Here is a 19,072-nt window from a genome sequence, read left to right as displayed (position 1 = left end):
TGCATGAGTGTCCTTTTAGCATGATAAAAGATGAAGTTTTGATATGGCTCTTCAAATATGCAAATTCAGATTTTAGAAAGTCATTCATAAGACAGCAAGAAGTGGTTGTTTCAAATATCATGAGGTTGAAAAAAATGCTTTAAAAATATATTGGAAAATGTACGTAATATTATTATTAAAACTAATATGTGAAAGTTATCATGTAACTGGATTGTGACTGGTCATTTTGTTGATATTATGAGGAATCTTTTATAAAAGAGTTTTGAATTATGTCAAATTGCCTATTCCAAGGAAACAAGTAGATATAACAAATATGATTTTCAAGTGTTTGAAATCATGGGGTATTGAAAACAAAATATTTTTAGTTTGTTATAATGCCTGTTGTTTAAGAATTTTGGAGGAGAACTTGTCATTAAATAATAAGTTGGTGTTTGGGGGTAACTATTTTATGTTACATGTTATGCAAATATTTTGAATTTTTTGGTGTAAGATGGCCTTAGTATCATTAGAGATATCATTCACAAAGTTTGTAAAAGTGTCTAGTTTATAAATCCTTCAAATACAAGACTAAAATCTTTTTGAGGTTGTGCAGTTTTGGATTTGAAAGAAAGGAAACTTATTTTTGCTTGTCGTACAAGATGTATTTCTATATTCTTGGTCTTGACGATTGTAATGATATTCAACCGTGCATTTTTAACTTAACTTTTATCTTACTAAAGTTCACAGGGTGAAACAATTGATGGATAAGGTAATAGGGTATTATGACTTATTTATGAATGAGATGACAATATACCTATGGAGAAAATTTTGATAAACATTAGGAGAATAAAACTTGTTAATAGCTATTGCAAGTGCTTTGAATCTTAAGATCAAATTAGATGCTATTGAGATAAGTTTTTTTTCTTGATTTATAAATCAAAAAGTAAGGCAGCGAAACGTGGAAAAGGTGAAAAAGATATACGAGGAATTATATCTTGAGTATTAAATATTTGGAGTTATAAAGAGAAAGAAAAACACACCTTCTGCATTTAATGAAATGAATATTGATAGCACTGCCTTGGTAGTTATTAGTGCACAACAAAAAGATAAAGGATTGCAATGAACATTGAACATTGTCTGTGAAAGACATTTGATTTCCTCTTATCAAATTAAAGTTGGAAACTTATCTTGGCTAATCCTTATATTCCTTCTCTTGATTGTTCATCTTTCTATGCTTTGAAGTGGTAGAAAAACAATAATGTAAAGAGGATAGCATTTGATATATTAGTTTTCCCTCTCTCACTATGGCATCAAAATCTACATTTAATGCTAGAGGAAAAGTGATTAATTAATATCATGTTAGATTGAATGAAGAATATGTTGTAGTTTGTTTATGCTTGAGGGTTGGCTTTCTCACAAATATGGTTTGAAAAAATTTTGGCAGTAAAAAAAGGAATTGAGAAATTCAATTTTCATTTTAGTCCTTTCAACTTTATTATTAAAATGAATAATACTTCATTTCCCTCAATGCTTGAAGCAAAAAAGAAGACACTTCCAGATGCACAACTGCTTAGGCGGAAAGATTAGTTCTCCCACTATAAATTCATAGTGGGATACATTAAAGGGCACCATAATACAATTGCTAGCTATCTTTCTAGACCACCCAGAGTCCAATTTCTCACACCCAAAAAAATCCTCAGTATTCTCCTCATAACCATCCCTAAACATCATTTAAAAATGCCTTAGAGTCAAAACCACCATTTTCCCTCTAGGATCTTGACTTGAAACACTTATTGATGTTCACAACATCGTGAAAGAAACTTTGTTCTATTGACTCTATCTTTTGTTTGTTAACACCCAAATCCATCCTTATTGCCAGCACTTTGACCTAGATACTCCTTACCTTACTATCCTTATTATTAAAGGACCTATTCCAAAAAAATTGTTATGGTATCTCTAGGCTCTTTAAGCCATCTATACTTGTGCCATAGCTTTTCTAGCCTTGCCCATCTACTATTACCTCTGTGACTTTAGGAACCAAAATTCCTATCTCATTATTCTTTTTCAAATGTTTGCTCTTCTACCTTACTGGAGAGGAAAATTTTAAAATGTCCTTGATGAGTATAATGTGTGGAATGCACCATCATCAAAGCAATAAAATTTTTTCTGTTTTTTCACAATTTTCAGGCATTATGAAAAAGACATTGATAAAAGTCTTTGCACAGAAAACCATTTGAATTTCTGAAACATTTTTGCTCTGTGGCCTAAATATAAGTGTCAGATAGTGAAAAAAATTAGGGCAAACTTTAACTGAACTTAATGAACTAAATACTGGTAAAGATTCTACAGATCTCCCTCTTAGACCTTTTTTGTCTAATCCTCTCAGTTCTTCACAGTTTGCTGCAAGTTCATCAACTCTCACATTATAAGAATTCTAAAGAAACTTTGTTTTATAGGCCATCACACCCCATGTTCTTGTAGGAAAATCTTAAGATCCAAATCAAATAAGTTCACAGTCCCAACCAAGCCAAGACATCTTGCAACTTACCCAACTATAAGATCTCTAATTTTCTCACCTAGAATTACCACTTGATCAAGTTCTATAAGAAGATACAAGACTGATGAGGAGTACAAAAGTGATCACTTTGAATACATTGGTTATGATGAAGATTACACTGATCTCAACACATATCACAAGCCTATCTGTAAACGCTACTGACACAGTAAAGATTCCTTCATCATCAAGTCTGCCATGCCATCTGCTTTATGTAATATTAGGTTTGCTTTAAGTGTGAGTGTGAGTGTGCTTTTGCTTTTGTCTAGTTGTCACTTTGTATGATTTTCTTAGGAATCTCTACTTTTATAGAGTAGGGTTGTATTATTAGGTGTAATAATTTAAGATTGTCTTTTAGTCAATCTGAAAGTCTATATAAACAAGCATCTGGTCTTCTAAAGGAACATAGAGTGTTGTAATCACCTCTTATGAATGAAAGCATGTTTTCCATAACATCTCTCTAAACCTTCTCTTTTTCTAAAAGCTTGTTCTATCTGTCTCTAAGATTCAAGTATTCTCTACACTGGCCACATATGAGGATCTTGTGTATTATAAAGAATCCAACCATAGTCCGATGAAAGGATCTCTTTTAGTTAAAGAGTCTTTAGTCCGGAATATTACAAGTTAAGGTCCTAATGTGGTTTGTATGAGGCTCGTAGAGCCGTTTGATAAGACCTTGACATGATAAGAGGGCTAATTCTCTAGACTGAGTCTCAAATGCTTTAGAAGACTCATTTGCATGATGTTAGAGCCATAATATTTTTTAGACAGTATAGATCAACTAAGTAAGGAAAGAACATTTAACCATGAGTGAATCTACTTCTGTAGAACCTATTCGTTTATCCCCCCTCTCTCCCTTAACCGCATTCCTTCATCTCTTCGCAACACCCTAAGAAATAAGGTTGGTAATCTTGTTGAAATCACCCATATCCCACAAGATGCTCACATCCAAGCCACATAATTACCCCTTATTAGCCCTTATTCTCTATATCATCGGTAAAGATCTTTCACTAGATCTATTTGATCTCTTGTCACCAAATCTTCTTCTTCTGTCAAAGAACTTGTCCAAAGCTCTCGTCTTAACTAGTGTGGTCTTCCTGCAGGCTGAACAAAGATATATGCATCTATATATAGGTGCGGTATGTCTTGTTCTTGCTCTTCACGAACAGAAACATATTCCTTGTAATGTCTTCTTAAGATGACATTGAAGTCACCTAGGAATTCTCTATGAATAACACCAAGAAATAATCCAAGGCTTTCAGATCCAATAAATTTCATATGGATATAAGGATTCATCCGAGTAAACCATTCTCTTAAAGAACCAGTCCTATGAGAAACAAATTCTGCAATAACTTGTCTAAGAGTTATCCCTGGTCATGTCATCTAAAGATCTAGCCATGCTCTAAACTCATGTAAACCATCTCTCCATTTATAGGAAGGAAGGTCATCAAAAGTGAACCAGGAACCTGAAGATGGTGTATGGTTATGCTGATTAGTTTGGGCAATTTCCCCTTGGACTTCATCTTCAAAAGAAGGATCCTCAACAATAGGATTAGTATGAGATGATTCAGGAGGTGCTTCTTTTAGCTGTTCAACCATAGCGATTTTTGACAAATCAACAAGATATTATTTTGTAGAGCATCTTTTAACTTCTATTTAAAACAAAGTTTCTTTTGTCACTACTTTTGCGGAAGTATCTTTGGTCTTCTCATCAGATGAAAGAGAGTCAAATTGATTTTTATTGTGGAATGAGATAGACTTTGAAGAATTGGGGGTAATAACTGCGACTTTTCCTCTATCTTGTGGATTAGAAATTTGAGTAGATATTTTTTACAAAGAGGAATGAGGAGTTCTTATTTTCAAAGGTCTTTGAGGTCTAATATATGATAAGGTAGGACCAGTATATGCAGAAGCTGTATATGTTGGAGTAGATGTAATGGCTAAAGAGGGGTTAAGAACTCAAAGGATGGAGCTGAGTACTAGAAAGGTAAACAATCTTTTTCTTTGATGGTTTCTTCGATTCTCTAAAGTGTTGGATATATTAGTAAGTAGTTCTAAAGACATTATCATAATTTGTTTCTAGAGGTTACAGAGTAGGTGGTGGTGGAAGATATAGATATGGGGAAAATGATGTTTCTATGGGTGGAGGAATATGGGACTAATATTGTCATTGGGACTGTTGTTTCAAACCTTTTTTCTATATGTGTGAAATTCTTTTAAGTAAGTCTCTTAGAGCATATGAGACTTAGTCTAGAAAAATTATAGATCTTACTATATCAAGGTCTTATCAAACAGCTCTCCAGGCCTCACACAGACCACATTAGGATCTCAATCTGTAATACTCTGTCCTAAAGACTCCTCAACTAAAAGAGGTCATTTTACAGGATCATAGTTAGATTCTTTCTGATACACAGGATACTTATATAAGGTAAGTGTAGAGTATACTTGAATCTTAGAGATAGATAGAATAAGCTTTCAGAAAGAGAAAGAGTTTAGAGATATGTTATGAAAAATATGCTTTTATTCATAAGAGGTGATCACAACATTCGATGCCCCTTTAGAAAAACAGAGGCTCATTTATATAGACTTTCAGACTAACTAGAAGGCAATCTTGAATCATTACACCTACTAATACAATCCTACTTTATAAAGTAGAGATTCCTGATAAAAGCATACAAAATGACAAATGGACAAAAACAAAAGCACACCTCATACTCATACTTAAAGTAAACCTAATATGACATAAACCAAATGGTATGGCAGACATGATCTCATCAGAAGAAGACTACAAGATTGATGAGGAATACAAAAGTGATCACTCTGAATATAGCAAAGATTCCTTCTTCATCATGTTTGCCATGCCATCTGCTTTATGTCATATTAGGTTTGCTTTAAGTATGAGTGTGAAGCATGCTTTTGCTTTTATCCAGTTGTTACTTTGTATGCTTTTATCAAAAATTTTTACTTTTATAAAGTAGAGTTGTATTATTGGTGTAATAATTCAAGGTTGTCTTCTAGTCAATCTAAAAGTCTATATAAATGAGCCTTTGGTCTTTTGAAGGGGCATCAAATATTGTAATAACCTCTTATGAATGAAAGCATGTTTTTAATAACATCTCTCTAAACTTTCTCTCTTTCTGAAAGAATTAATTACATGTGCATTACTGCTCATTTCATAGATGATGTATAGACATTGAGAAAGATGATTTTGAATTTTATTCCAATTTCTAGTCATAAAGGAAAAGATATTGGAATAGAAATGGAAAAATGTTTACTTGAATAGGGAATTGAAAGGGTGCTCACAATTACTGTGGACAATGCCGGTTCTAATGACATTATGGTTCAATACTTAGAAGGAAAAATTATGAACTGGGGTCACTCAATTATGAAATGTCAATTCTTACATATGAGATGTGTTGCGCACATAATTAATTTGATTGTTACTGATGGGTTGAAGGAAATAGGAAGCTCAGTGAAAAAGGTTAGAGAAGATGTCTGCTTTATTAGGCAATCACCCCTTCGAATGAAAAAGTTCAAAGAGAGTTGTGAGGATAAAAAGATTCAAAGTAAATAGATTTGATGCTTAGATGTCCTAACTAGGTGGAACTCTACCTACTTGATGTTAGAGGCTGCTTAAAAATTTGAGGCAGCCTTTAAAAGGTTTGAGGATAAAGATCCTTATTTTCGATTTGATCTTGAAGATGGAGAGGGGGTGCCTGAGTCTGAAAATTGGAAGAATGTTAGGAGGATGATCATGATGTTGGGTCATTTTTATGAGCTTACTGTGCAGATTTCTGGCTCTTTATTTGTAACATCTAATACTTTTTTCTCGTGAAATTTATAAGCTATATCGTTTTTTGAATGAGTGGACGAAATGTGATGTTTGGGAATTGGCTTCTATGGCAAACAGAATGAAAGAGAATTTTGATAAGTATTGGGGAAATCCTATGAAGATGAACTAACTTCTTTATATTGCTGCTGTTCTTGATCCCCGATATAAATTAGATTGGGTGCAATTTGTCTTATATAAAATGCACACAAGTGCAATTGGTACAAGTTTGGGGATACATATTAAAGAACTTTTGATTTCTTTATATAATGAATACAAACACTTTTTCTCCCTCAACCCAATTTGAAAGGGAGTCAGTGCATACCACACAAGGGGATTGTCATGAAAATTATGACCCTATTGTAAAAGTGAGAAAATTGCTTGATATTGAGGAACAAGAGTTCATGAATGAGTGTCTTGGTGGAGGAACTAGCAGAACTGAGGTTGATAGATATTTGAATGAAGAAATTGAGGTTAATAAAGAAGATTTTGATATTTTAGGTTGGTGGAAGCTAAATGGTCCTAGGTTTCCTATTCTTTCTCTACTGGCTAGAGATGTTTTGGCTATTCCAATTTCCACAGTTGCATCAGAGTTTACATTTAGCATTGGAAGACAAGTTCTAGATTCATTTAGGAGCTCTTTAACTCCTAAAGCTGTGCAATCTCTAATTTGTGCTTAAGATTGGCTTAGACACTCAATTCAATATATTGTAAAAGAAGAGAATGATGATATTCAAAAGATAGAACTTGGTAATATTTTACTTAACATTATAAGAATAATATAATGCTTGATTTGTTGTAATATATAAAGTCTAATTTCTTTTTTTGTGTGTGTAGATTTGCAAAAAATTGCATTAGAGGCAACTATTGATATATTGTAGATGCCAGGGAAAAATACTTAGTAAACAAATCTTGTGCTTAATTTGTTTTTTTTTTTTTAGCTCTAAAGTTGTGCACTCTCTAATTTTCTTATTTTCTTGTTTAATTGCAGTTGTTGATGACTTGGTGTTGGTGGCAGTTGCATGCAAGGAATTTGGACATAAGGATTGGCTGGATTTTGATGTAATTTTAAATTTCACATGTTATGTTGTTAGGATTGGCTGGATTTTGTTGTAATTTTAATTATATTTGGATTTTTTTTGTTGTTGGTTTGTATGTTTTTATAAATTGATGCTTGAAAGAGATTGATTATTATTTATTCTACTATTATGTATTTATATTTTAAATTTGATGTCATCAACGTGCATTTGGCTTACCGAATCAAGAGTTGCAATCATGAATGAGCGTCTTGGATTATTATTATAGATTGGGTCATTTGGTGTCATCAGGAGGCAAAACCGAATCAGTAGAGGCAGCTATGTTAAAGGAATTCACCAAAAAAAAAAAAATAATGGGTCTAGTTTTGTTGGGCCATAATAATCTTAAAAAGGCTCAATAACCAAATTACTCTACTAACTGAATTGAAATTTTTTTGATTATTTCAGTTCAGTTATTTCTCTGCATTCGATTTCGGTTCGATGTTCTTTTTACACCACATTCGGTTATTCAGTTATTCAGTTATTTTGGTTATTTGCATTAACCGAACCGAATAACCGAATACGCACCCCTAATTTTATCTGTCTCCAAGATTCAAGTATGCTTTACACTTGTCTCATTTGAGAATCCTATGTAAATGATCTATTTTAGTTGAAGAGTCTTTAGTTCAAAGTATTATAGGTTGAGGTCCTAATATGATTTGTGTGAGGCCTGGAGGGTTTAAATTAATTTTTTCCTTGTGTAGGAGCCATTAGAGAGGGTGTCTGGAAAAAGGACTCCATGAAGCGGCACTTGATTGCCTACATAGTTTAATAGGTTCTCATTTATATTCATTCTACTTGTACTAATTAAATTGGAAGAATTACAATCAAGTCCAAAAAAAAAGAAGTAATTACTAAAAGGTCTCACTAATAACCTAAACAGCCTGAATAACTAGTTCTAGAGTAAAAAATGACAACTGAAACTTATTTTGTAATTTTTTTCTTTTTTTAGAACCTCATTGTAATTCTCCCGATTAAATTCTGATTGCCTATTTTCCCTTCGTTATTAGCTTCAACAACTTTGGTCCTGATATTGTTCATCGCGATTGGAGATTTTTGAAACATTAGAAGAGTGAATGTTTGTTATTACGAGCACCTTCTTTTATCAGGGACAAGAAAGATGAGGCTTGATTGTAATTTCGTTCTATTTATTAATGTTGTCTTTTTTTTTATATTAAAATACAAATTTGTCCTGAAAGTTTTTATTCAAGAGTACTTGGTACTTAAAAGTTTTTTTGGAAGTAACTTTGTTCTGAAAGTTTACAATCATAACAATATTGCACCCACCATTAAAAAAAACTTGTGTTGACTGTTAAAATAATAATGTTGAGTATTAATATTTTTAACAGTAGGAGTAATATTGCTATGATTTTGTACTTCCAGGGCAAATTAGCTTCAAAAACAACTTTTGAATACCCAAGGCTCCAGTTTTTTAAATTCTATCCATCATTTTGAATATGTAATTTTTTCAAATGTTCCTTGGTGGTTTTATGAATTTAGTTATACTTTTTAGAGCACTCTTCTTCATTTTCTTAAATCATTTGCTACTGTTGGACATTGCGTAGATTTTAATTTAGTTTCCTTGACAACAATTTTTTGAGAAGCATCATGTAATGTAGACTTTGGTCCCCCCCCCTATCTCGGTGGTTTTGGTCCCTTGAAACTATAACGTTTCGCACGTATCATCAATTAATATTGCTCTGATTTTTAATTTACAATCTATTTAACTAATTTGATTGGATTAAGAAAGTTAGGTAAATTAGTTAATTATAAAAAAATGACATATTTTTTTTAAATACCATAATCATCTTCTTTAATATTCTTCATTCCTCTTCTACTGGATTATGGTTGAAAGAATATCAATAAGGATAATTTAGAAAAAAAAAATTGATAAATAAGAAAAATAGATCTTACATTTAGGACTAATATCAACTTAACAATTAATTCCTAAATTAAGGACTGAAGGAGTAAAATTATTTGTTCATGAGAATATTGACAAGTTCAAGGACCAATAAGCGCGTGATTGAACTGGTAAGGGGTTCATTCAGCTTAACTAGTGAGATCTCCTATTTAAGCCATGGAGATACAGCTGTTAAAACTTGTTGGGAGATCCTGCTACACAAAGTGGTCTTACAAAACTCAATTCGGATTAGTCAGTTGTTTAGATACATGATACTAAGGTCCACAAAAAAGGTGGCCAAAAGGGTTATCAGGAAAAAAAATTGATAAGTTCAAGGACATTGGAACCTAATGGCAATTAACTCCATATAAAGGATATCTTGTCATTGTGTGGTGAATGCAGATTTGTATTTCCCAAAATTTGATCACCTTAATAACCTGAATTCATCTTGGAATATTTCTTTTATTTTTATAATTAGTTCATACCAAATTTTATAATTCACTATGGTAAGCTTAATTTATAATGAAGTAAGAGGAACATTGAGTTGCTTTCATTTAATTTGTTGGTATCTTAATGAGACAGAAGGTGTAGGCTAAAAACTGCTTGATTATTGAACTAGTAAAAACAATAGTTTAAGAATCTGATCCAATCATCATTAATATAATTTAACTAAAATATATATAAAAAAATACTCATATATTTAACCCTAAAGAGAGTAATATTTAAATAAAGGGATATTAATTCATAAGCAAATTGAACAGTTATGTATAAATCACATAATTTAACTAAATAAAGTTATTAAAGCATAAATATGACAAACTGCTATTTTTTTCAACTCAAATCTAACTTATTTTACTTGCTCAAAACTCTTAATCAAATTAGTCAAGAAAATGATTCATTGGTTCACTGGTAAAAATAGACGATCCGTATTGAGTTTTAATATCAGGGTGTAAGTTTAATGGGAAACAATTTAATCCTTTTTTTTTTTGTTGGTAAGGGTTTGTTTGGTTGGAGGGGAGAGGAGGGGAGGGGAAATGAGCCCCTCCTCTCATTTGATTAAAAATTTTGGAGGGGAGGGGAGCTAAAATGTCCCTCCCTCCCCTCCCCTCCCTCCCCCATTTTGGCTCCCCTTCAAATTGGGTGTTTTTATAGGGGAGCCAAATTTTGGACCATTATGCCCTTATAGTTTTTTAATATTCCACTTTTACCCATAAAATATATTATTATAATATTTATTTCAAATAAAAATATATTATCCTAAGTAAAAAATAAAAAATAAATACATTATTATAATTAAAAATATATTATAAAAATTATTTAAAATAAAAAATTATTTAAATAAAAAATTATAATATTATAAAATTAATTTTTTTATAAATATATTATTTAATAAATATATTTTAAAGCTGGAAAAAAAGATAGCCTAAAGAAAATAAAATTTCATTTTTCTTAGAGCATATAAAATTTGTTAATTTGATTATTTTAAATATATTATTATATTAATTAGAACAAAAAATTACTGTACCAATTTTTTAATACACATATTAACATGATAAGACTGAATTTTTATTAAATTATATGATTTAAATTAAGATGTAAATTAATTTATATAATATATCAATAAAAAACATAAACTAATATGTAAGGGTAAAATGGTAAATTGATTATTACTATCCCTCCCCTCCCCTCCTTGAACCAAACAAGGGATTATTAAATACCCTCCCCTCCCCTCCTTTTTAATCAAACCAAACAAGATAAGGATGAAACCTCCCCTCCCCTCCCCTCCCCTCAAACCAAACAGGCCCTAAATAGTACAGTGGGAATCACATTAATTCATAAGCAGGTCCATGCTTGACTTTCATTGTACCGCGTTAAGGCACCGAAAAATTCACATTGAATCACCCTTATCAATACAACATGATACATTTTCAAAGGAAGAAAATCATATCATCATCTTAGTATTTAGTCACATTTGCTCAATGTATTTGCTTCCTTGTGAATAATGCACTATATTATTGAAATTTGTCAAGTCAAACAAATGAGATTTTAATAATTGATATTATAATTTTTTTTCAATCTTTATAAACTTTTATCCATATTGCACCATTGCACACTCTTTATTTTTATTTTAATTCTCTGCAATATTAATTACTATCATCTACAAATCCTCTGTGCGATTAATAATGTTATTGACAATAAATTAATGTCATCACACTGGGTGAATTAATAATTATTGTCACTTAACAATAAATTAATTCTATAGTTTATTCTCTTATAGTATTATTAAATAATTAATCGATAATTGACTAATATCAATCCCTATATTAAATGAGTATATTCTTGATATTTAGTTACCATTAATTTTTTTTTATGCGCTTGTGCATCGCACGTGACACCCTTTGATCCATAGAGACGATCAAGAGACTCCCAGATTGCTTGGCATAAGAGTATCCTTTGATCTTCTCATGGTCTATTTCCTTTTTTTTTCTTTTTCTTTTTTTTCTCGCCAACCTTCTCATAGTCTCCTTCACCTAGAGCATTATGCAGAATTTGCATTGCTCTGGAATCTGGTTTTATCAACTTCTTCACATGTTCATCATAAGATGATCCAATTTTGAACGTGATGTCATTTTTAATGACACTATATATAGGCGTCAAGAAATTCACAATAGAATCTCATTTTAATTTTCGAGTAATCAGAGCTTGTATCTTCAAGACATAGTAACTTGTAAATGAACTGTCCCTCTTATAGCATGCTGTAAAAGAAACTCATAATCAATTATGATATTTGCATTTGAGATTATTTGATCCTTCGTCGAGTGACATCGCTATAATATCAATTGAAAGAAGCTAGTTGTGTAACAGAGGTGAATTGGACATTTAAAATTTTTTGAAAAAATCAACAAAACAAAATGATAGAATAGTGATTACAAAAAAAAAAAGAGAGTATAAAATGAGTAGAAGTCGAATATAATATTAAAAGAGACGAAAGTAAGAGAGATCAAAGACAATAGTTTATCCTGTAGTTCAGTTCTTCTATTTAAAACTACATTTACTTCAGTTTTTTCTGCATCCGATACTAATTATAAGAGCTAGTAGAAAATATTGTTTTGATTCGAAGTATATTATTGAAGGAAATTCTTGAACCACAGAGCGGAGAGTTTGTGGTATCTTTTCAAGTGGTTCTTATAATCAACAAAGTTGATCCCAAGACGAACCGTGTAGCCAGTAGACCATTCAAAATTGTCCAACAACGACCATACGAAGTATCCCTTTACATTGACGCCATCCCTATTAAATACAAAAACAAAAATTCGAATTAATGCATGTAAAAATATTAAAATATAGACTAAATTACTTAAAACTTCTTTGAACTCAGAATCATATGTATAAATAAGCTGCTCAACATTTAAAACTTAATAATAAATCTTCTAAACTTTCAAGTCTATATGTAGATAACTTTAAACGATCAATTGTATACCTCTTAATCTTTATTTTTGTATTCATATAACCTTCTTAAAATTTTGAGTCATATGCAGATAAACTCCTTAAGTTTTAAGCTATTTGTAGATTATTAGTGGATAAATTTAATAGTATGATAGTTATCTATATAAACAATATAAAAGTTCAGGAGGATTATTGTAAAGTTTCAAAAGTTGGAGAAGTTATTTACATATTACTACATCCGGTTTTTAATATAAAAACTAGTTTGAAAGTTAGATTTAGTCTTAAATATAATACCTGAATTTATTTTTTTTCTCTCAAAATATTCCTATTGATTATAAAGGATTCTCACCAAGAGATAATTCCATACATCTAATAAACATGATTGAAGAGAATATTTTAAAGACACCAACACATATTTGTGACAAATAACTAACTTAACTCATTGTTTTTAATAACCCAAAATTAGTTATTTTACTCCTATATTAAGGACATGAAGTAGTATATAAAGTTTAAGAGGATATTAATTAATTAATTTAGAGCTAAAATATGTTTGCATATGTGGGCAACAGAGAGGTGGTTCATTAATTACTTGATTGCAGATCGAAGATAATGAAGATGTCGGTAATGGTAATCAATTCTGAAAGTATCTATCAAGGCTTCCTCAAGTGGCAGTTTTGGATTATTTAACTCATCCACACCTACAAGTAGGTTAAAAATTAATAATAAATAATTATAAGTTCGAAGAAACATATATAATAATAATAATAATAATAATAATATTTATTTACCATTTTCAGTAATGTAAATCAAGGGATTGTTATACTTAGCCTTGATGTAGAGCAACAAGTTCTTAATTCCTCTTGGATAAACATACAACCATTCTGAAGCAGCCTGCATTCACAACAAATCAATGCAATTTTTCATCAAATGAGTTATTATTATTAACTATTATTTCAAAATAAATGGGTGCAATTACCTACTTACCCTTGGACCAATGGGGATACCGTTGCGCACACCTACCATTTATATCACACAACATAGTAACAGATCAATAAAATAAATTGACACAATGAGAAAAAAATCAATAATAGAAAATTGAAATAATGTTAATAAGTTTATAACAAATTCAACTTAAAGACCCAAAAAATCGTAAAAGTGTCCCTAAAATTTTAAATATTAAAATTCCCTTTTAAAGGACCAGTATTACTATTATTAATGCTTATAGTTGTGATTTATATATTTTCTAAAAGAAAAATATACAATACTAATTAAAAATTTATATATATATATATATATAGGGAAAATTAGTGAAAAACTCTTGTTTGAGAATTCTATTTGTCATGGGAGGATCTAAGTTAGAGTATCAATATTTTCTATATATGAAATCCTGTAGAGTACTGATATTTTCTGAGTATAGAAGCATATCAAGACCTTTTAATCAATAAAATTTTCAAAACAAGAACTTTTCACCAATTTTCTCACACACACACATATATATAATAAGACTTACTATTCATAATTCATAAATAGCATTGCTCACTCCAAACTTAGTATAAAACACTTGGAAAACATTTTTAATCAATATATATACAAAATGAGTAGTACATTGAAGTAAAATGTGTTTGTAAATAATAAAGGGAATAATTAAGGTAATGAAAGTGGAAGTAGTAATTTGAATTACCAGTATGGTTGACACGAGAATCAGTGAAGTAGTTAGGTTGAGAGGCGTTGGGTTTGGGAGCATGGAAGGCATAATAAGAAGTGTAGTAATTTATGCCCACAAAATCAAAAGAGCCTCTCACAATTCTTCTTTCTTCTTTTGTGAACTTTGGCAATCTTCTTCCCACCAGACTTTGCATGTTTTTTGGGTATTTCCCTATTGTTATCGGCTCCATAAACCTGCATATATAATCCCATACAATGCACCAATTAGCAAGAATTAATGATGATTCACCATTAATTAATTAATGATTTGTTTGTTTTATAATTATTACTACCTCTTGTATTTAATATAAAAACTACTTGACTAATTTAAATTAGATTAAAAAAGTTTGTTAAGTTAGTTATTTATAACAAATAATCATTGAATTTCTTAGAATACCCTTACTAATTATATGTATTAACTAAAACTATCATTTGAAGGAACTTTTAACATATACAATTACTATAAGTAAAAAGACTACTTAAAAAAAAAGATAAATATGATCCACAAAATAGATTGTAGTTTTATATTTAAGATCAAATTAAAAAATAAATTAATTCTTATATTAAGAATTAAAAGTAGTATTCCTGCGATTTAACTTTGAAGTTGCATACTGACCATCCTAACATAAAATCAAGGGCTCGTGACGTGGCATGTCGGTCGGATTGCTGTTGCGAATAAGGTACGAACCAATGGGCCGCCAATGTTATGCCTATCAAGCCCTTTTGAGATTCCTACACAGTGCATGCATCCCAATTATAATTTGCTTTTGTTTTAATTTAATTAGTAACCAGTTTTCATCATCAGCAAATTATACTAGTATAAATTTTTACTTAATTTCATTGCACCAATCCATATAAATTTTTGAAACAATCACGACGAAGCAGTAAGGAAGGAATGAAATCCCCCAAAAAAAAAAATCTTATAACAAATCAGTAGGATGGATCTGTTGTTATTTCCTTCATCAAAACCAATAATTCTATGCTACCTAATTGTTGTGTGGCTTTTCAGTGATTACATCTCTTCCTTTGTGACATCGTACTGGTTTTTTTTTCTAAATTTTTCTTTAATTTTATATTCATTTTTGAAAAATGTAGGTGAAAAATAATATATACCCACTAATTAAAAAGAAATCTAAAAAAAAAAAAGAAGAAATAATTGAGCTGAAATTATAAAAATTGAAAGAGAAAAAGATGGAAAACCTGATATTTGGTCTTGTAGAGTCGAACGGCAGAAGCATGAGCAAGAATCTGATAGTGAGAAACCAAGTAGGGCTCGGTACCGGAGTCGCCATCGGAGCAATTAGGGTTTAGCCAAGAAGAGCAGCGGCCGGGAGCCTCAGTTCCGTCACCATAGCCACCCGTACTATAACCCGATGGTTCATTCAATGTGATCCAATGCTTCACTCTATCCCCAAACTCCTTGAAGCATACTTCCACGTAATCCACGTAGTCTTTCCTGCATTTAGTTCCACATATTTGATCGTCAAAGTATTCACAAAAACAAATCCATAATAATTAAGCATTATGCATGAGAATATCACTTGCACACGTAATAGATTTATTGGGAAAGGCAATAAAAAAATCATTTTTCCAAACTTTATGTTATGTATACAGATAATTTTCTTAAATTTTAAAATTTTAATAGAGAAACTTACACAATGCGAGGACTTAAGAAGCCACCATACTCATCATCCAACCCTTGAGGAAGATCAAAGTGAAAAAGTGTCACAAACGGCGTCATCCCTGCAAGTCCCATCAATTTTCATCGCTATTATTAAAATTTCTTAATTATTAGGTTGAATCTAATTACAAATATTTTTAGTAAAAATACTATCTTTTAATATATAATAATATAATAATCAATAATATATTTTAAATTATTAAAAAGGCTGGGATATGATGTTACCATTAGCCAATAATTCGTTGATGAGCTTGTTGTAATACTTGATCCCTTCTTGGTTTATCCCTCCACTTAGATTCCCCTCTGTATAAAATTTACATATAAAGCTTATTAATTAAAATTTAAGAATAAAAATTCGTTACCACAAAAAAAAAAGATGTTAAAGAGTAAACTCACTTGGTAGTATTCTTGACCAAGAGATTGAAAATCTGTAGGCATCTAAATTCATATCCTTCATAATCCTTACATCTTCCTGAAATATGTGTAGAGATATATACAGCTATTATTTTAATGCTATGACAGCCAAAAATAAAATTCAAATAAAGAAAAATAAGAATAGATGTGTGTTGATCTTTTAAAACAAATTTTTGTCACAAATTTTTGCGATTGACATTGTAATAGATTTATGAATAACTTATTTTTCCGGGGGGGGAAAATTCTTCTTTTTTTTTTTTTAATAATCATAGGGAAAAAATATATTACTATGTTGCTATATTGTTAAGCATCAAATTTTTCTCATTCATTTTTTTAAAAAATAACAATAAACTGCAACATTCATTCAAAAAATAATGAAAGAAACAGGGATTTTCTTTTGAAAATTCTTCAAATATTCAGAGAAGTTTTTTTGGTTATTATTATTAAAATCATTCATTCGTTTTCCATACCTTGTGGTGATGATATTCGTCAACTGCTACATCTCCATTGCTCCTATCTTTTATTTTTTCTGCATTATATTTCACCAATAAATAAGTTTTTTTACCCGTTACATATATATAAACATCTATAAACTATATGAAATATAAAAAAATTTACCAAAAAATTATATTAGAAAGTATATAACAATTAATTATAATAATTAGGCAGAATAAAAGGAACTCAGTTCTCTCAAAACATTATCTTGACTTCGATATTTGTGAATGAAAAAGAAATCCCGTGACGAAATCTTAATCTCCTATTTAGAATCTAATACAATTACCAATTGGACTAATCAGTGGTAATAAATATTACATGTTTTCTCATGCAATAAAAAGATAAATATCACATGATTCTACAAAAGAAGAGAGAAGGAGGATGAGAGAGTTGATTATGAGGAAAGACCAGAAGCTAACACATGTTAAAGTGGGTCTCCATAGAAAAAGTAACAAACGTTTGTTGGATTTAATGCACTTGATATTTTTGTCTCATTTTAAAAAGTTTGGGTATTTTTGTACCCAATATTTTATTATGGTAGCGTCTGATGCTTCTTTTTAATATTACAATAAATAAATTTGCCACTCCACTTTATATATTAAAATACAGGGCTAAAAATAATGTATACTATTTTTATATGTATACCTGGGTGTTTTTGGGTAAAAGTATCCCATATGCTTGGTCCTTTACCATCATCTCTACCCCCACCTTCGTACTGTAATTAAAAGAAATGTATTAATTCATAGCTTAAATTATACTCTCTCCGTTCCTTATTATAAGAGACAAATAACTAAATTACGTTGATAAAAAAAACAGTTAAAATTAGTTGAGAACAATTAATGTGTAAAAAGTATAATATTTTTTCCAACAATACCCCTATTAATAAAGAGAGAGAGTATGAGAGAGAACAATTAAATTATTAAAAGAAAGAGAAGTGGGAGGGAGAGAGAGTATGAGTAGGAGACAAAATAAATAGAGGTAAAATAGGAAATCAATACAAAAAACTAGAGACAACTTTAAGTGTCTCTTATATATGGAAACATGCCATAAGCATCAAATGTCTCTTATAATAAGGAACGGAGGGAGTATTAAACATAAATTTCTAGTAAAATACATAAACAAAAAAGAGAAATTTTCTATACAAAAATTCAATTAGATAAAATAAACCTAAATTTAAGTGCGTACAACTGTGATTCGTAAGTGTAACATATATTTTACCGTATTGTACAGCGTAGAAAATATGTTGCACTTACATATCATAATTGTACTCGCTCAAATTGATATTCTTTGAGCTAATTAAGTTTTCAAACAAAGACTTTTAACCAAATTTTTCAACAAAAAGCATTCATCGAACCACAAAATATTCAAAAAAATCATATCTAGGTCGAAACCTGATAGAATTACATTGAGAGAAGAAATTCTCCCAACAAAAATTTAATAAAATTATTTACTCAAGGTTCAAACTCGATGCCATTAAATTCTAAACCACTACTTGTAGCTGTAATTTCTCAACACATTCACAAAACACTCAATCTATGTGTGTATGAAAAATCAACCTGATATGCAGAGGATGCCGTTCCAAAAACAAAACCAGCAGGGAAGCTACTCCGATTAAGAAAGGAAACTTTAAGAATTTTGGATTCCAATTTTGGTGCAACTTCAAGAATTTTGTATTCGGATTTTAGTGCAACGGCTTCGATCGAAGAAAACGATGATGTTATTGCAACAAGAGCCCAGAATAATGTTGCAGCCACTTGAAACTCTCTGAATCTCATGTTCATATTGTTCATCCTGCTTCACAATCATCAGATAACAAATGAGTTATATGTAATTTATATATTTTTAAATTTCAGTCATCAGATGAATTTGTTGGGTAAGGATAATCCGATCACCATATGCTATGCTAAAAAGTTGGGTCAAAACTCCACTCAATTAGTTTAAGATAACTTCAAAGTGGTATTACCTTTATTTCTTGCCCTCTTTTTTTTGTAAT

The 19,072-nt window shown here is 30.4% G+C and overlaps 1 protein-coding gene across 1 annotated transcript; it reads right to left on the bottom strand.

Moving 5' to 3' along the window:
- Nucleotides 1-12,463: 12,463 nt before the first annotated feature.
- On the bottom strand, nt 12,464-18,722 carry LOC114727701 (beta-glucosidase 12-like). Its single transcript, XM_028914408.1, has 13 exons — nt 18,636-18,722; nt 17,725-17,794; nt 17,055-17,113; nt 16,567-16,642; nt 16,396-16,473; nt 16,145-16,232; nt 15,690-15,945; nt 15,106-15,221; nt 14,467-14,684; nt 13,770-13,801; nt 13,574-13,676; nt 13,375-13,483; nt 12,464-12,629 (listed from the first exon to the last, which is right to left on the bottom strand). Exons 4-13 carry the CDS (start codon nt 16,625-16,627, stop codon nt 12,464-12,466), a joined length of 1,227 nt encoding a protein of 408 aa, XP_028770241.1. The 5' UTR covers nt 16,628-16,642; nt 17,055-17,113; nt 17,725-17,794; nt 18,636-18,722.
- Nucleotides 18,723-19,072: the final 350 nt, after the last annotated feature.

The sequence above is a fragment of the Neltuma alba genome, unplaced genomic scaffold (assembly GCF_004799145.2).
Source record: "Neltuma alba isolate B1F8T4 unplaced genomic scaffold, ASM479914v2 tig00012505_pilon, whole genome shotgun sequence".
NCBI classification, from domain to species: domain Eukaryota; kingdom Viridiplantae; phylum Streptophyta; class Magnoliopsida; order Fabales; family Fabaceae; genus Neltuma; species Neltuma alba.
The sequence above is the reverse complement of the archived record's forward strand: the minus strand, read 5'-3'. Positions and strand labels throughout refer to the sequence as shown.

Excerpts from the sequence above, each read along its gene's own strand:
- LOC114727701 (XM_028914408.1), bottom strand. The coding sequence starts at position 16,627 with ATGAAGGATATGAATTTAGATGCCTACAGATTTTCAATCTCTTGGTCA. Across the intron at positions 16,474-16,566 it reads TTGGTCAAGAATACTACCAA|AGGGGAATCTAAGTGGAGGG; the intron begins GTGAGTTTACTC and ends AATTTTATACAG. Across the intron at positions 14,685-15,105 it reads CTTGATTTTATGTTAGGATG|GTTTATGGAGCCGATAACAA; the intron begins GTCAGTATGCAA and ends TTATATATGCAG.